This window comes from Microcaecilia unicolor, chromosome 5 (genome assembly GCF_901765095.1).
Source record: "Microcaecilia unicolor chromosome 5, aMicUni1.1, whole genome shotgun sequence".
NCBI classification, from domain to species: domain Eukaryota; kingdom Metazoa; phylum Chordata; class Amphibia; order Gymnophiona; family Siphonopidae; genus Microcaecilia; species Microcaecilia unicolor.
In genome coordinates, this window is record NC_044035.1 from 362,321,057 (window position 1) to 362,333,708 (window position 12,652).

Sequence of the window (12,652 nt, forward strand, 5' to 3'; positions counted from 1 at the left end):
GGAGGTGATTTTAGAACTTGAATCTATTTCGGGCTAATGTGGGATATAAATGTCATGAATAAATAAATATGCTGTTTACACTTGCAACAAACAAACATACAGCTAGAAATCGACGAGCACATAAGTAGCAATTTTAGAAAAGGCACTGCTTACATGTAAATGCCTCATATATTGATTTCAAGGAGGTACTGTTTTGGAAGTGGGACTCATCCAAAATACCTGCTGAAAAAGACAGAAAGGTGATTTAAAAGAAGGCATCATTGCGTAGAAAAGTCCTGAGGTCCATCTTAAACTTATCTTCCATGGTGCATCTCAGTTTGAGGCAGGGGCTCTCTTCATGTTCAAGTGTACAGCACTGCGTACGTCTAATAGCACTATAGAAATGATAAGTAGTAGTAGTAGTAGTAGTAGTAGCAGCAGCTATGGCCATGTCCAGAGGCCACTCATGAGGTTGCAGAACTCTAACATAGTAACATAATAGATGATGGGAGATAAAGACCAGTATGGTCCATCCAGTCTGCCCAACAAGATAAACTCTGATCTTGATTTATCTTTGCCATTTTTAGAACTACTCAGCTGTATGCCAGAGAGTTGTCTTTCTCTTCCAAAGATATAAGGGGACATAACAATATTGATTTAGGACCAGGATCGGCACCAACAAATGTTGGGAGGTCATAGTTCCACAGCTGTCTACACAGTCAATAAGGCAGACCACTCCGGTCTTGGTGTTCTGAATTTGTTTCCTTAAAGGTCTTTTTAGCAAATAACTGGGACAATAACAATGGCAATGGCAGTCTTGGTAGAGGCAGCAATCAACAGTATTTACAAAGTCTCTTTACCTTCCACATGAAGATGCCAGAACCAGCCAGGATTCCACTCCTGTGGGACAGCACTTTACCAAACCAGAACACTGTACCAGTGATTTCATAGTAAGAATCCTGAAAGGTAACTTTAAAACAATACAGGAACGTAAGACCTTTGAAGTCAGAATGATTGAATATTTTGACACCCACCAGACAGGACTTAACAAAAATCGGGGTTTTCTAGCCCATTATAAACCATAAAGTTGTATTGCTCTGTTTGTCACCTTCCTCTCACCTATCCACCCCCATCCTGTTAGACTGTCACTGAAATGCTTTGATCTTCCCATGCATATCTCCTGGTCTCTCACCTATCCACCCCCACCCTGTTAGACTGTCACTGAAATGCTTTGATGTTTCACTTATATATACTGTCATCTACCAACACTTGCTTATTTCCGATCTGACAAAGAACTACTACTACTACTACTATTTAGCATTTCTATAGCGCTACAAGGCATACGCAGCGCTGCACAAACATAGAAGAAAGACAGTCCCTGCTCAAAGAGCTTACAATCTAATAGACAAAAAATAAATAAAGTAAGCAAATCAAATCAATTAATGTGAACGGGAAGGAAGAGAGGAGGGTAGGTGGAGGCGAGTGGTTACGAGTCAAAAGCAATGTTAAAGAGGTGGGCTTTCAGTCTAGATTTAAAGGTGGCCAAGGATGGGGCAAAACGTAGGGGCTCAGGAAGTTTATTCCAGGCGTAGGGTGCAGCGAGACAGAAGGCGCGAAGTCTGGAGTTGGCAGTAGTGGAGAAGGGAACAGATAAGGATTTATCCATGGAGCGGAGTGCACGGGAAGGGGTGTAGGGAAGGACGAGTGTGGAGAGATACTGGGGAGCAGCAGAGTGAATACATTTATAGTAGATGACGGCAGAAAAAGACCTGCATGGTCCATCCAGTCTGCCCAACAAGATAAACTCATATGTGCTATTTTTTGTGTATACCTTACCTTGATTTGTACCTGTCCTTTTCAGGGCACAGACCATGTATGTCTGCCTAGCTCTATCCCCGCCTCCCAACCACCAGCCCCTCCTCCCACCTCCGGCTCTAGCACAGACCGTATAAGTCTGCCCAGCACTATCCCCACCTCCCGCCACCGGCTCTGCCACCCAATCTCGGCTAAGCTCCTTAGGATCCATTCCTTCTGAACAGGATTCCTTTGTTTGTCCCACGCGTGTTTGAATTCTGTTACCGTTTTCATTTCCACCACCATTTCGAAAGCTAATCAAGAAATGTATTAAGTTATGTCCAATAAAAAAGGCATCATCTTATTTTCTTTTCCATGTTTTATTTTGTTTTATTTTTATTGATTACCTTTAAAAGTGGACTAACACGGCTACCACACCTCTTTACCTTCCTTGTAACTTTCTCCTGGTGAGAATATGTGAATATCCTCTCCTTAATTCTCCTTTATAATAGTGTAGCAAGTGGTATACAGTATATACTTGAATATAAACCGAGATGTTTAGGCCAAGAAAATGGGTCAAAAATGGGGGTTGGTTTATATTTGAGCCCCCACATGATAACCGTCACTACTGTCCCCTCCCTTCCCTGAGGTGTCCTGCCGTGGCCAGCTCTGCCCTCAGCAACCCCCAAAATGGAAACTCCCACTCACTCACTCACTCCCTCATTGTAAAGAGAACACTCCCCTCCCGGACCAGCTGTAGACCCCCTCCCCAGGCCTACCTTACAGCCCTGGTGGTCCAGTGGTGAGCTAGGGCAGAACTATTCTCCTACGCTCTTGCCCGTGCAGTCTCTAGTGAAAGTGGCTGCCGCAAGCTCCCACAGAAATCTCAAGAGACAGCTGCTGAAACTTGTGCAAAATTGAGCATCACAAAGGTGAAGCCCTTCATGGACTTTTTAAGTTTTTAGTTATTAAATCTTATTGCTATTCAGATAATTAAAGGATTTCTTGTCTTTTGCAGGTGTCCCAGCAGCAAGACCATCTAAGCACATATCTGCTAGAGTTTAAGCAACAGGCAGAAAAACACCAGATGAAGAATGAGGAGGTGCAGGACCTAAAAGAACAGCTACAGAAAACTCAATATGCACTACAGTGTATCACAAAAGCCAAGGAAGAATGCCAAAGGGAGGCTGATACTAAGGTGTGAATGCAAAATGAAGTTCTGAAGACTTGAAAAGTCTGAAGGCATAGCCTTGAACCATTATAATGATAATGTTATATAGAATCATAATGGTAGTTAAAGACCATATTTCCTATCCATACCGCCTACTGTCCCCTCCTCTCTATTAGAGATCCTATGTGCTTGTCCCATGCTTTCTTGAATTCAGATAAAGTCTCCGTCTCCACCGTGATGCCATTCCACACATCCACAACTCTTATTTCCTTGGATTACTCCTGAGTCTGTCCTCTTTCATGTTCATCTTATTCCTTTTGGTTGAAAGAAACTCATTTCCTGTGCATTTATGCCATGGAGGTATTTAAATGTCTCTTTCCTATCTCTCCTCTGCTGCTTTTTTTCCCCCCAAAGTATACGTATTGAGATCTTTTAAGTCTGGTCCCCGTACATTTTGTGATGAAGACCACTGACAATTTTAGTACCCACCTTGTAGACCGATTCCATCCTATTTATATCTTTTTGAAGGTATGACCTCCAAAAACACAGACTTGTACAGAGGCATCATTTTCCTGCTGGCCATTCCTCTCCCTATACACCTAGTATCTGTCTGGTGATTTTAAGATTATCAGTTATGATTACACCTAAGATCTGCTCTTCTTTTGTGTGCAAAAGTACTTCCCCCCCTATATTTTACCACTCCTTCATGTTTTTGCTGTCCAAATGCATGACCATGCATTTTTTAGCATTAAATCTTAGCTGCATGTTCTGGACCATTCTTCAAGCTTTGCTAGATTCTTCCTCATCGTCCATACTTTCCAAGGTGTCTAACCTATTGCATATTTTGGTACTATGCACAAAAAGCAAACCTTATCAGGCAGCTCTTCTACAATATCGCTTATAAAAATGTTAAAAACAACTGGAATCAAGAACTGATTCTTGAAGCACACCACTCGTAACATTCCTTTGGTCTGAATGAACTCCATTTACTACTACCCTTTCTCGCCTTCTACTCAACCAGTTTCTAACCAAATGATTCACTTTAAGGCCCATAACGAGGACACTCAGTTTATTTTTTAACTCACCTATGTGGAACCATGTCAAAGTCTTTTCTAAACTAAGTACAACATATCTACTACTAATAATAATCATTTCCATGGCACTACTAGACATAGGCAGCGCTGTACATGTTATATGCAGGTACTCTCTCTGTCTCCAGAGGTCTCACAATCTTAAGTTTTTGTACCTGGGGCAATGGAGGGTTAAGTGACTTGCCCAACCATTAGGCTATTCCTCCACTCTAGTATTCTCCCTTGATCCAGCTGTTTGGTCACCCAGTCAAAGAAATGAATCAGATTTGTTTGACAAGATCTAACTTTGCTGCCTTGGCAATTCATTGGATTCCAGAAGCTTCACTGTCCTCTTTCTTAGAAGCATTTATATTAGTTTACTTATTTATAGAGGTATTTCCCAGCCTCCTTCTTTCTTCCACTTTTGTGGAGACAGCCTTAGTCCGTTCCTCTTCAGTTCTCCAGAACCACAGTCACAACTCTGAAGAAACATTGCAAAGGTCAGACAGCAGAGCCACTAGAACTTCCCTATGTTACTTCAGTATCCTCAGATGTAGCTGATCCAGCTCCATCTCTTTCTCTGCCTTTAGTTTATGTAGCTCTTCGTGACCATAATTTTCTCAAAATTGTTCAAGGTCATTCCTATTTGTGTTTATGTTCTCTGGTTCTACTCCCAACCCTTCATCTGTGAGCATATAAGGACATTACTACTACTACTACTACTACTATGTAGCATTTCTATAGCGCTACAAGGCGTACGCAGCGCTGCATAAACATAGAAAAAAGACAGTCCCTGCTCAAAGAGCTTACAATCTAATAGACAAAAAATAAAGTAATCAAATCAATTAATGTGTACAGGAAGGAGGAGAGGGAGGGTAGGTTGAGGCGAGTGGTTACAAGTCAGCAATATTAAAGAGGTGGGCTTTCAGTCTAGATTTAAAGGTGGCCAAGGATGGGGCAAGACGTAGGGGCTCAGGAAGTTTATTCCAGGCGTAGGGTGCAGCGAGACAGAAGGCGCGAAGTCTGGAGTTGGCAGTAGTGGAGAAGGGAACAGATAAGAAGGATTTATCCATGGAGCGGAGTGCACGGGAAGGGGTGTAGGGAAGGACAAGTGTGGAGAGATACTGGGGAGCAGCAGAGTGAGTACATTTATAGGTTAGTAGAAGAAGTTTGAACAGGATACGAAAACGGATAGGGAGCCAGTGAAGCGACTTGAGGAGAGGGGTAGACATAAGGTTTGCCATACTGGGACAGACCAAAGGTCCATCAAGCCCAGCGTCCTGTTTCCAACAGTGGCCAATCCAGGTCACAAGTACCTGGCAAGATCCCAAAACAGTACAATGCATTTTATGCTGCTTATTCTAGAAATAAGCAGTGGATTTTCCCCAAGTCCATTTTAATAATGGTCTATGGACTTTTCCTTAGACCATTTCTATAGCGCTACAAGGCGCTGCGTATGCCTTGTAGCGCTATAGAAATGCTAAATAGTAGTAGTAGAAGCCATCCAAACCTTTTTTAAACCTTGCTAAGCTAACCACTTTTACTATATTCTTTGGCAATGAATTCCAGAGTTTAATTACACGTTGAGTGAAAAAATATTTTCTCTGATTCATTTTAAATTTACTACTTTCTAGCTTCATTGCGTGCCCCCTAGTCCTAGTATTTTTGGAAAGAGTAAACAAGTGAATCACGTCTACCCGTTCCACTCCACTCATTATTTTGTAGACCTCTATCATATCTCCCCTCAGCCTTCTCTTCTCCAAGCTGAAGAGCCCTAGCCGCTTAAGGCTTTCCTCATAGAGAAGTCTCCCCATTCCCTTTATCATTTTCGTCACCCTTCTTTGTACCTTTTCTAATTCCACTATATCTTTTTTGAGATGCGGTGACCAGAAATGAACACAATATTCGAGGTGCGGTCGCACCATAGAGCAATACAAAGACATTATAACGTCCTTATTTTTATTTTCCATTCCTTTCCTAATAATACCTTTCTATTGCCTTTCTTAGCGGCTGCCGCACACAGAGCAGAGGTTTTCAACATATCATCAACAATGACGCCTAGATCCCTTTCTTGGTCGGTGACTCCTAATGTGGAACCTTGCATTACTTAACTATAATTCATGTTCCTCTTTCCCACATGCATCACTTTGCACTTGCTCACATTAAACGTCATCTGCCATTTAGATGCCCAGTGTCGTAAGGTCCTCTTGTAATATTTCACAATCCTCTTGCGATTTAACAACTTTGAATAACTTTGTGTCATCAGTAAATGTAGTTACCTCACTAGATCATTTATAAATATGTTAAAAAGCAGCAGTCCCAGCACAGACCCCTTGGGAACCCCACTATCTACCCTTCTTCATTGAGAATACTGACCATTTAACCCTATTCTCTGTTTTCTGATGACACAAAGTTATTCAAAGTTGTTAAATTGCGAGAAGATTGTGAAAAATTACAAGAGGAACTTATGAGACTTTGAGTGAAAAAATATTCCACCCTATTTGTTTTAAAAGTATTTCCATGTAATTTCATTGAGTGTCCCCTGGTCTTTGTTTTCTTTTTTTTGAAAGAGTGAAAAATCTATTCACTTTTATCCATTCTACACCACTCAGGATTTTAGACCTCAATCATATCTCCTCTCAGCCGTCTCTTTTCCAAGCTGAAGAGCCCTAACCTCTTTAGCCTTTTATTATGGAAGGGATCTGAATTCTAAACTCATTTGAGTACATCAAGCATAAAGCCTAAGTTCCAAACTTAGACTGGGCAGTAAGAATAAGGACTGGATTCTCAACTTAGATGGGATGGAATTTAAAAGGCTTGTTACTACTATTATTACTACTACTTATCATTTCTGTAGTGCTACTAGATGTATGCAGCACAGTACGCTAAACATATGAGACAATCCCTGCTCGACAGAGCTTACAATCTAATCAAGATAGACAAACAGGACAAATAAGGGATTAAGGAATTACTCATGGTGGGAATGATAAAATAGACATGGGCACTGAACAAGTGAATAGTAGGAGTTAAAAGCAGCCTGAAAAACTGGGCTTTTAGCCTAGATTTGAATACAGCCAGAGACGTACTGACCTAAGAAGTCTGTTCCAGGCATATGGTGCAATAAGGTAAAAGGAACGGAGTCTGACATTGGTAGTGGAGGGGAAGGGTACAGATAAGAGAGATTTACTCGATGAATAGAGTTCCGGGAGAGGTCAGAGTGTAAGGGTACTGAGGAGCTGCAGAGTGAATGCACTTGTAAGTCAATAAGAGGCATTTGAACTGAATGTGGAAATGGAGCCAGTGACAGCACTATGTACCAGCTGATGATAGTACAAAGGAGGGGGGCAGTGGGTTTGGGGGCATCTTAGATTCCCTGTATAGATGGTACAGCAGCTGTAGTAGTAATTCAGGGATCTTAATTTTTAAATATTTGCTCTTCTGTCCTCTCCCTAGTTGAGAGAAAAAGATCATGAGATCAGCAACCTTTTCAGTAAGATCAGAAGCATACAAGAAAATATAAATGGCTTGCAAGAGCTGTGCAGTAAGCAAGAAAGGATGCTGACTGAAGCGAATCAACGTGTTCAGAGTCTGCAACGTGAGAGAGAGACCTTTCTCATTGAGGTAAGTGTGTAAGTTGTACTTATTCTACCAGCACTAGAGACATCTTATCTAATGTTATTGCTCGCCAGAGATATTTAGGTTTTTGGCCCACTGTACAGTAAACCTGTCTCTAATCTTCTGTGTGTGCCAAAAAGCTGAGTGATCTGAGCTATGAACTAATAAACCTGGAGAGCTAATTGGAAATCTATATGCTATACAAGGTACTTTTCTAGTGAAGATATGCTACTCATTATACTAGATAGAAAAGAAGTTGAGCGCTATCTGGAAATGTATGTTGCGATCTCTCTAATAAAAATTATTGAAAGATAAACCCACTTGTGCCCTTCATTCTACCCATCAGAATCATATGGCAATCCCGTCACATTTATAGGTACCTTCCGACGAAACCAGATGTTGCAGTTTTACTGTTATTGCCTCTACCTTGTGGAACTGTCTCCCTCTCTATATTCAACTGGAAACCTCTTATAAAAAATGGGAAAAAAACATTGAAGGCACACTATTTTGCTGTAGCTTACCCCTCTGATTAATTATTGATTGTTTTCAGCCTACTTTGCCTGCCCTGTACTTCTGCTAGGAATTCAAATTTATTACAGAACTTACTACTGATTTGATTTTAGGTGTATTTACCCCTCCCAATATAGTGGACCACCCACTAATACTTGGAAAGAAATAAACCACCCAAGGCTGCATCAGTTTGCTCTTTATTAGATACCTCATCAAGTATTTGTACAATTAACAGATCAGTTCAGTGATATCTTGAAGCCTGAATTGGCCACTGTCGGAGACAGTATGCTGGGCTTGATGGACCCTTGGTCTTTTCCCAGTATGGCGGTGCTTATGTACTTATATCTCACAGGGAATACAGAGTATAGCTACATGGAATTACCTCTATATCTGAGACTCCAAAGAATATACAAGCAACATGTGCAATCAATTGGATATGGGAATATAGCACCAGTCAGCTACACATAGGTGTTCTCTGGGTCTGAGTCTTTAATGCCAAAGCCAATTAGTGGATATAAAAGACTCAAAGCTACTTATGAGAAAGCAATTGGGTTACTTGCCAATTCAGATACAGTTGATTGGTTTCTCATAGGGACAGAACAGCTCGGCTGGTTCAAAGGTACCAGCTGCAGCTATCTCTCTCCTGCTTAAGGCAGGAAGTACAATCACTTTTATATGTCCATTTAGGATACAAGTAATTGGACATATTCACACCTTATTGGATATAATATATTGTAGTCACCACCTTAGTGACCATATATGGTACCATTTACCGTACGTGCTTGGCTTTTTTTGCATTGCTCGGAATCTTCTTGCGAGACCACTCAGCTCTACATTTTTGACCATATCTTCTTGGGTGTAACTGACTCTGCCCTGTTGGTACACCGCACCATCCTGTTTATGAGGTTTTTTGCACCCTTGCTCCTTCCTTATTTTACTGCATGGTGTGTCCCAACAGCTCAGGAGCTTACTGGAACTTCAGAGTTCAAATTACAGTTAAAGGCCTGTACTTTTTCTTGTCATTTCTAGATCCTGAACCAAAGCCAGGCTTTGAACCAAGGCTCAGCTATAGTAATAATATACACTACCCGCCTAGCAGATGCAGCAAGTTTGATTCACTCTTAAAAGTATGATCTAAATAGTGATCATCCCACTTGACTAGCATAGCCTACCATGCAGATTCAATAATATGTATACTGGTCTTAGAGTTATTACAGAATATCCAGGGTGCAGATGGACCCAGCTGCAACCCTCAGATACCCAGTCACAAGGATACCTGTGTTACCACTATGGTTTCTAGCATTTCTTATTGACCTCTTTGGCATCCATTCTGGCAGCCCCAATACCCACTGTTGAATTAGGCAAGGAAAGCTAGGTTGTGCCTTCTGCTCTGTTTAGTTTCAGCATCTATGCATTCCTTTGTTCTGCTAGATATACCCAGTTGGGGGCAGTATTTATTTGGCCATATACAGACAAATTGTGAATGAATATCTGATTAAACATTAGCTAGAGTTAGCCAGAAACAACCCCTAGGCACACTGTTTTTTGTCCAGATAAATTTTGTGTGGCCTATGAGATTTGTCAAGACAAAACTTACCCAAACAACAGTAGGAGGAGAGGGGAAATTAAATGGCAAGGTTTTTCCAACTAAATCCCAAACGTTGGTCAGAAAAGAACTTTGAATAGAAACCTGTTTGAATCTTTCCCGGTAAAAGAGCATTAGAAAGATCCAAGTCCAATATCAAGTCTAGTGCAGGACTATGAGAGCCGTTAAGCTGTGGCTCCTGCCACCAGCGGACATGAGAGAGAGTGGGGCTCATTTTCAAAGCAAAAGTTCCTTAGGTTCCTATGCAACTTTGTAAGTCTGTGCCTCACTATGATATGTCCACTTATCCAGTTTTGGTGCACGTGCTAACATCAGTTCTTCATATCCCTCTGTTATAGAATCAGAGACATGAAGAGTCTTTGCAGCACTTACAGGACAATCTAGACTCATGCCAGCAGTTGCACCAGGCAGAACTGGACCGACTGAAGAATGAAACTTTGCACCTTAAGCAGGAACTGCACATCTGTATGGAAAAGCAAAAGGATACCTTGAGTGAGCGGCAACATTGTAGAGACAATATGGGAAGAATGGAGTCGGAGCTAGCGCAGTCACAGCAGCGGCAGCAAGAGCTGGAGGAAGAGGTATTGAGAGCTACGATGGGACTGGGAGAGGAGAGGAAATCAATGAAATTTGTCTCCAGCAATGAATCCCCTGAATCAGAGTAGAGGCCTATTTGGAGAGGAGTTGGCAGACTGGGTGTTCACTGTTAGTATGTGGGTTAAGGGGACTGAAAGAGGGCAAAGTGTTGCAGAGCATTCTAGTCAGCAACGGGATTGGTGTTGATAGTTCCAAAAGTGCTGAAAAATCATTTAATACCAGTGCAAACATTATCAGCAGTCATGGGTGTAAATGGATATGTTAGTATCGACTAATGTGGTGACTTGAGATTTCTATGTTCAGCACTAGGGGGTCAGAAGTTATCATGAAGTCTGTGCACGGTATTGTGCGTAGCTGCAAGAACACAAGTGCAGAAAAGGGACCAGGCGTATGTGTAATGTGTGACAACAGCACAGTTTGTATTATAATGATATGATAATAAGGTTCTTAACTATTCAATCCTGGGTAAGTGTCACACAGCACAGCAGTTTTCTTTTTGCCAGAGCAAGGGGAAGCACGTGTCTCTGTAAAAATTTGCCCCTGTAAAGCACAAGGGAAGAAATATCATGGGAGGGAGAGGGGGGAGACATTAAACGTGCAAAGATAAATTGTTAGTGGGAATGGGCCAGAAGAAGTAGGAGACATCATCGTGGTGTGTTGCATGCTTCATAACATCGCATCAAACCATGGGATGCTAAATGAAATAGATCCACACCTGTCACTTGAACCTCACATTTGTCCTCCAGCATACTGTGAGGGGAAGCAAGCTCTAAGAAAAGGTTATAGTGGATTTCTTTTCATGAATGGAACTGTTTGAACCCAGTACTAAAAGAAACAGAGAAAATGTAGGCAGATAAAGACCATATGGCCTATCGTCTGCCCATCCTATGCCATCTATTTTCCCTATCACTTCCTATCACATATATAATGAAGCCCCCATGGATTTCTTAGTTTTCAGAGCAAAATATTTTCAGGAACTCATCATGTTGAGTTATAGCCTTATCATAAAATTATGTTGTGAATGTTGGGTCATTTGAGTCTGAAAAGGGATTGAAATTTGATAGCCTCACTAACATCTATTTGATGGGCCAATGATCAGAAGCAAACACAGGCGCTAGAGGCTGTTAGCATCATACTAGTGCCTGCGTTTGCTACCGCCCCATGATCAGAGCCCCTGAGCGCGTGAAACATGCTCGCGGGCTCTGAACACAACTAGCATGCAAATGCATGTAGAACAGGGCTAAACATAGTCATTCCTAATGATCAGCGACCAGCACGCCAAAGATTGACTTGCTGGCCACAGCAAACCGTAAGCCAGCTCGGAGCTGGCATTAGGGTTTGCAGACCATTGGGGAGGGATGGTGAGCCCTGTCCAGCATGTATTTGCATGCTAGCAAGCCCCCATTCCCCCCAATGCAGCAGGAACCCCAAGCCGACCTGACCGACACCCCCCCCCCAACACAGGTTCAGGGGGTGCTGGAGATCCGAGGGGTCTCCAGCAACTAACCCCCCCCCCCCCCCAGCATTCCTGAGATGTTCCTGCCCTGTGGGCCGCGGTCAATCCTTCCACCCCCCTACCTTAAGTTGGAGGTGGCCTCCCTTCTCTTCCATTGACGCCTCCTGCAAAATGGCGGCATCCAGCCCTGCCCAGTGCTTCCTGGGATGCGCTGGCTGGGGCTTCATGCCATTTAAGGGCGTTTCTCCCTTATATGGTGTGAAGCCCCATCCAGCGCATCCCAGGATACACTAGGCAGTGCTGGGTGCCGCCATTTTGCAGGCGGCGCGATAGAAGAGGAGGGAGGCCACCTCCCTCCCCCAACAAGGTAAGGGGTGGGGGGATTGACCGCGGCCCACTAGGCGGGCATGTCAGTAATGCTATGGGGGGGTAGGGGGCCTGGAGACCCCTCGGATCTCCAGCCCCCCCTGAACCTGTGTCGGGGGGGGGGGGCTCGGGAGGACTGGAGGTCCACCGGACCTCCAGCCCCCTGTCGCTGGGGGGGGGGTTATTGGTCACCCACTGGGCCACCAGGGACATTTGCAAGATGTTGGGGAGGGGTTAGAGGGGCTGGAGACCCACCGGATCTCCAGCCTCCCTGAACCTGTCGGGAGAATTGGAAGGACTGGAGGTCTGCTGGACTTCTAGCCCCCATTTCGCCTGGCTCGGGGCAGGGGTAGTTGGGGTCTGGTGGCCTTATGGACCTCCAGCCCCTTGTCACTGTTGGGGGGGGGGTCGTTGGTCGCCCACTGGGCCACCGGGGACATTTGCGAGATGTTGGGGGGAGGGGGGTTAGAGGGGCTGGAGACCCACCG

General features: G+C 43.4%; 1 protein-coding gene across 1 annotated transcript in view; it reads left to right on the forward strand.

Annotated features, from left to right (window-relative positions):
* The window catches only part of PMFBP1 (polyamine modulated factor 1 binding protein 1), a 151,446-nt gene that overhangs the window by 20,114 nt on the left and 118,680 nt on the right, over positions 1–12,652 (forward strand). Inside the window, exons 3-5 of the mRNA XM_030205073.1 lie at positions 2,792–2,971; positions 7,468–7,635; positions 10,084–10,326. Of these exons, the coding sequence (XP_030060933.1) occupies positions 2,792–2,971; positions 7,468–7,635; positions 10,084–10,326 (591 nt within the window). The remainder of the gene's footprint in view (positions 1–2,791; positions 2,972–7,467; positions 7,636–10,083; positions 10,327–12,652) is intronic.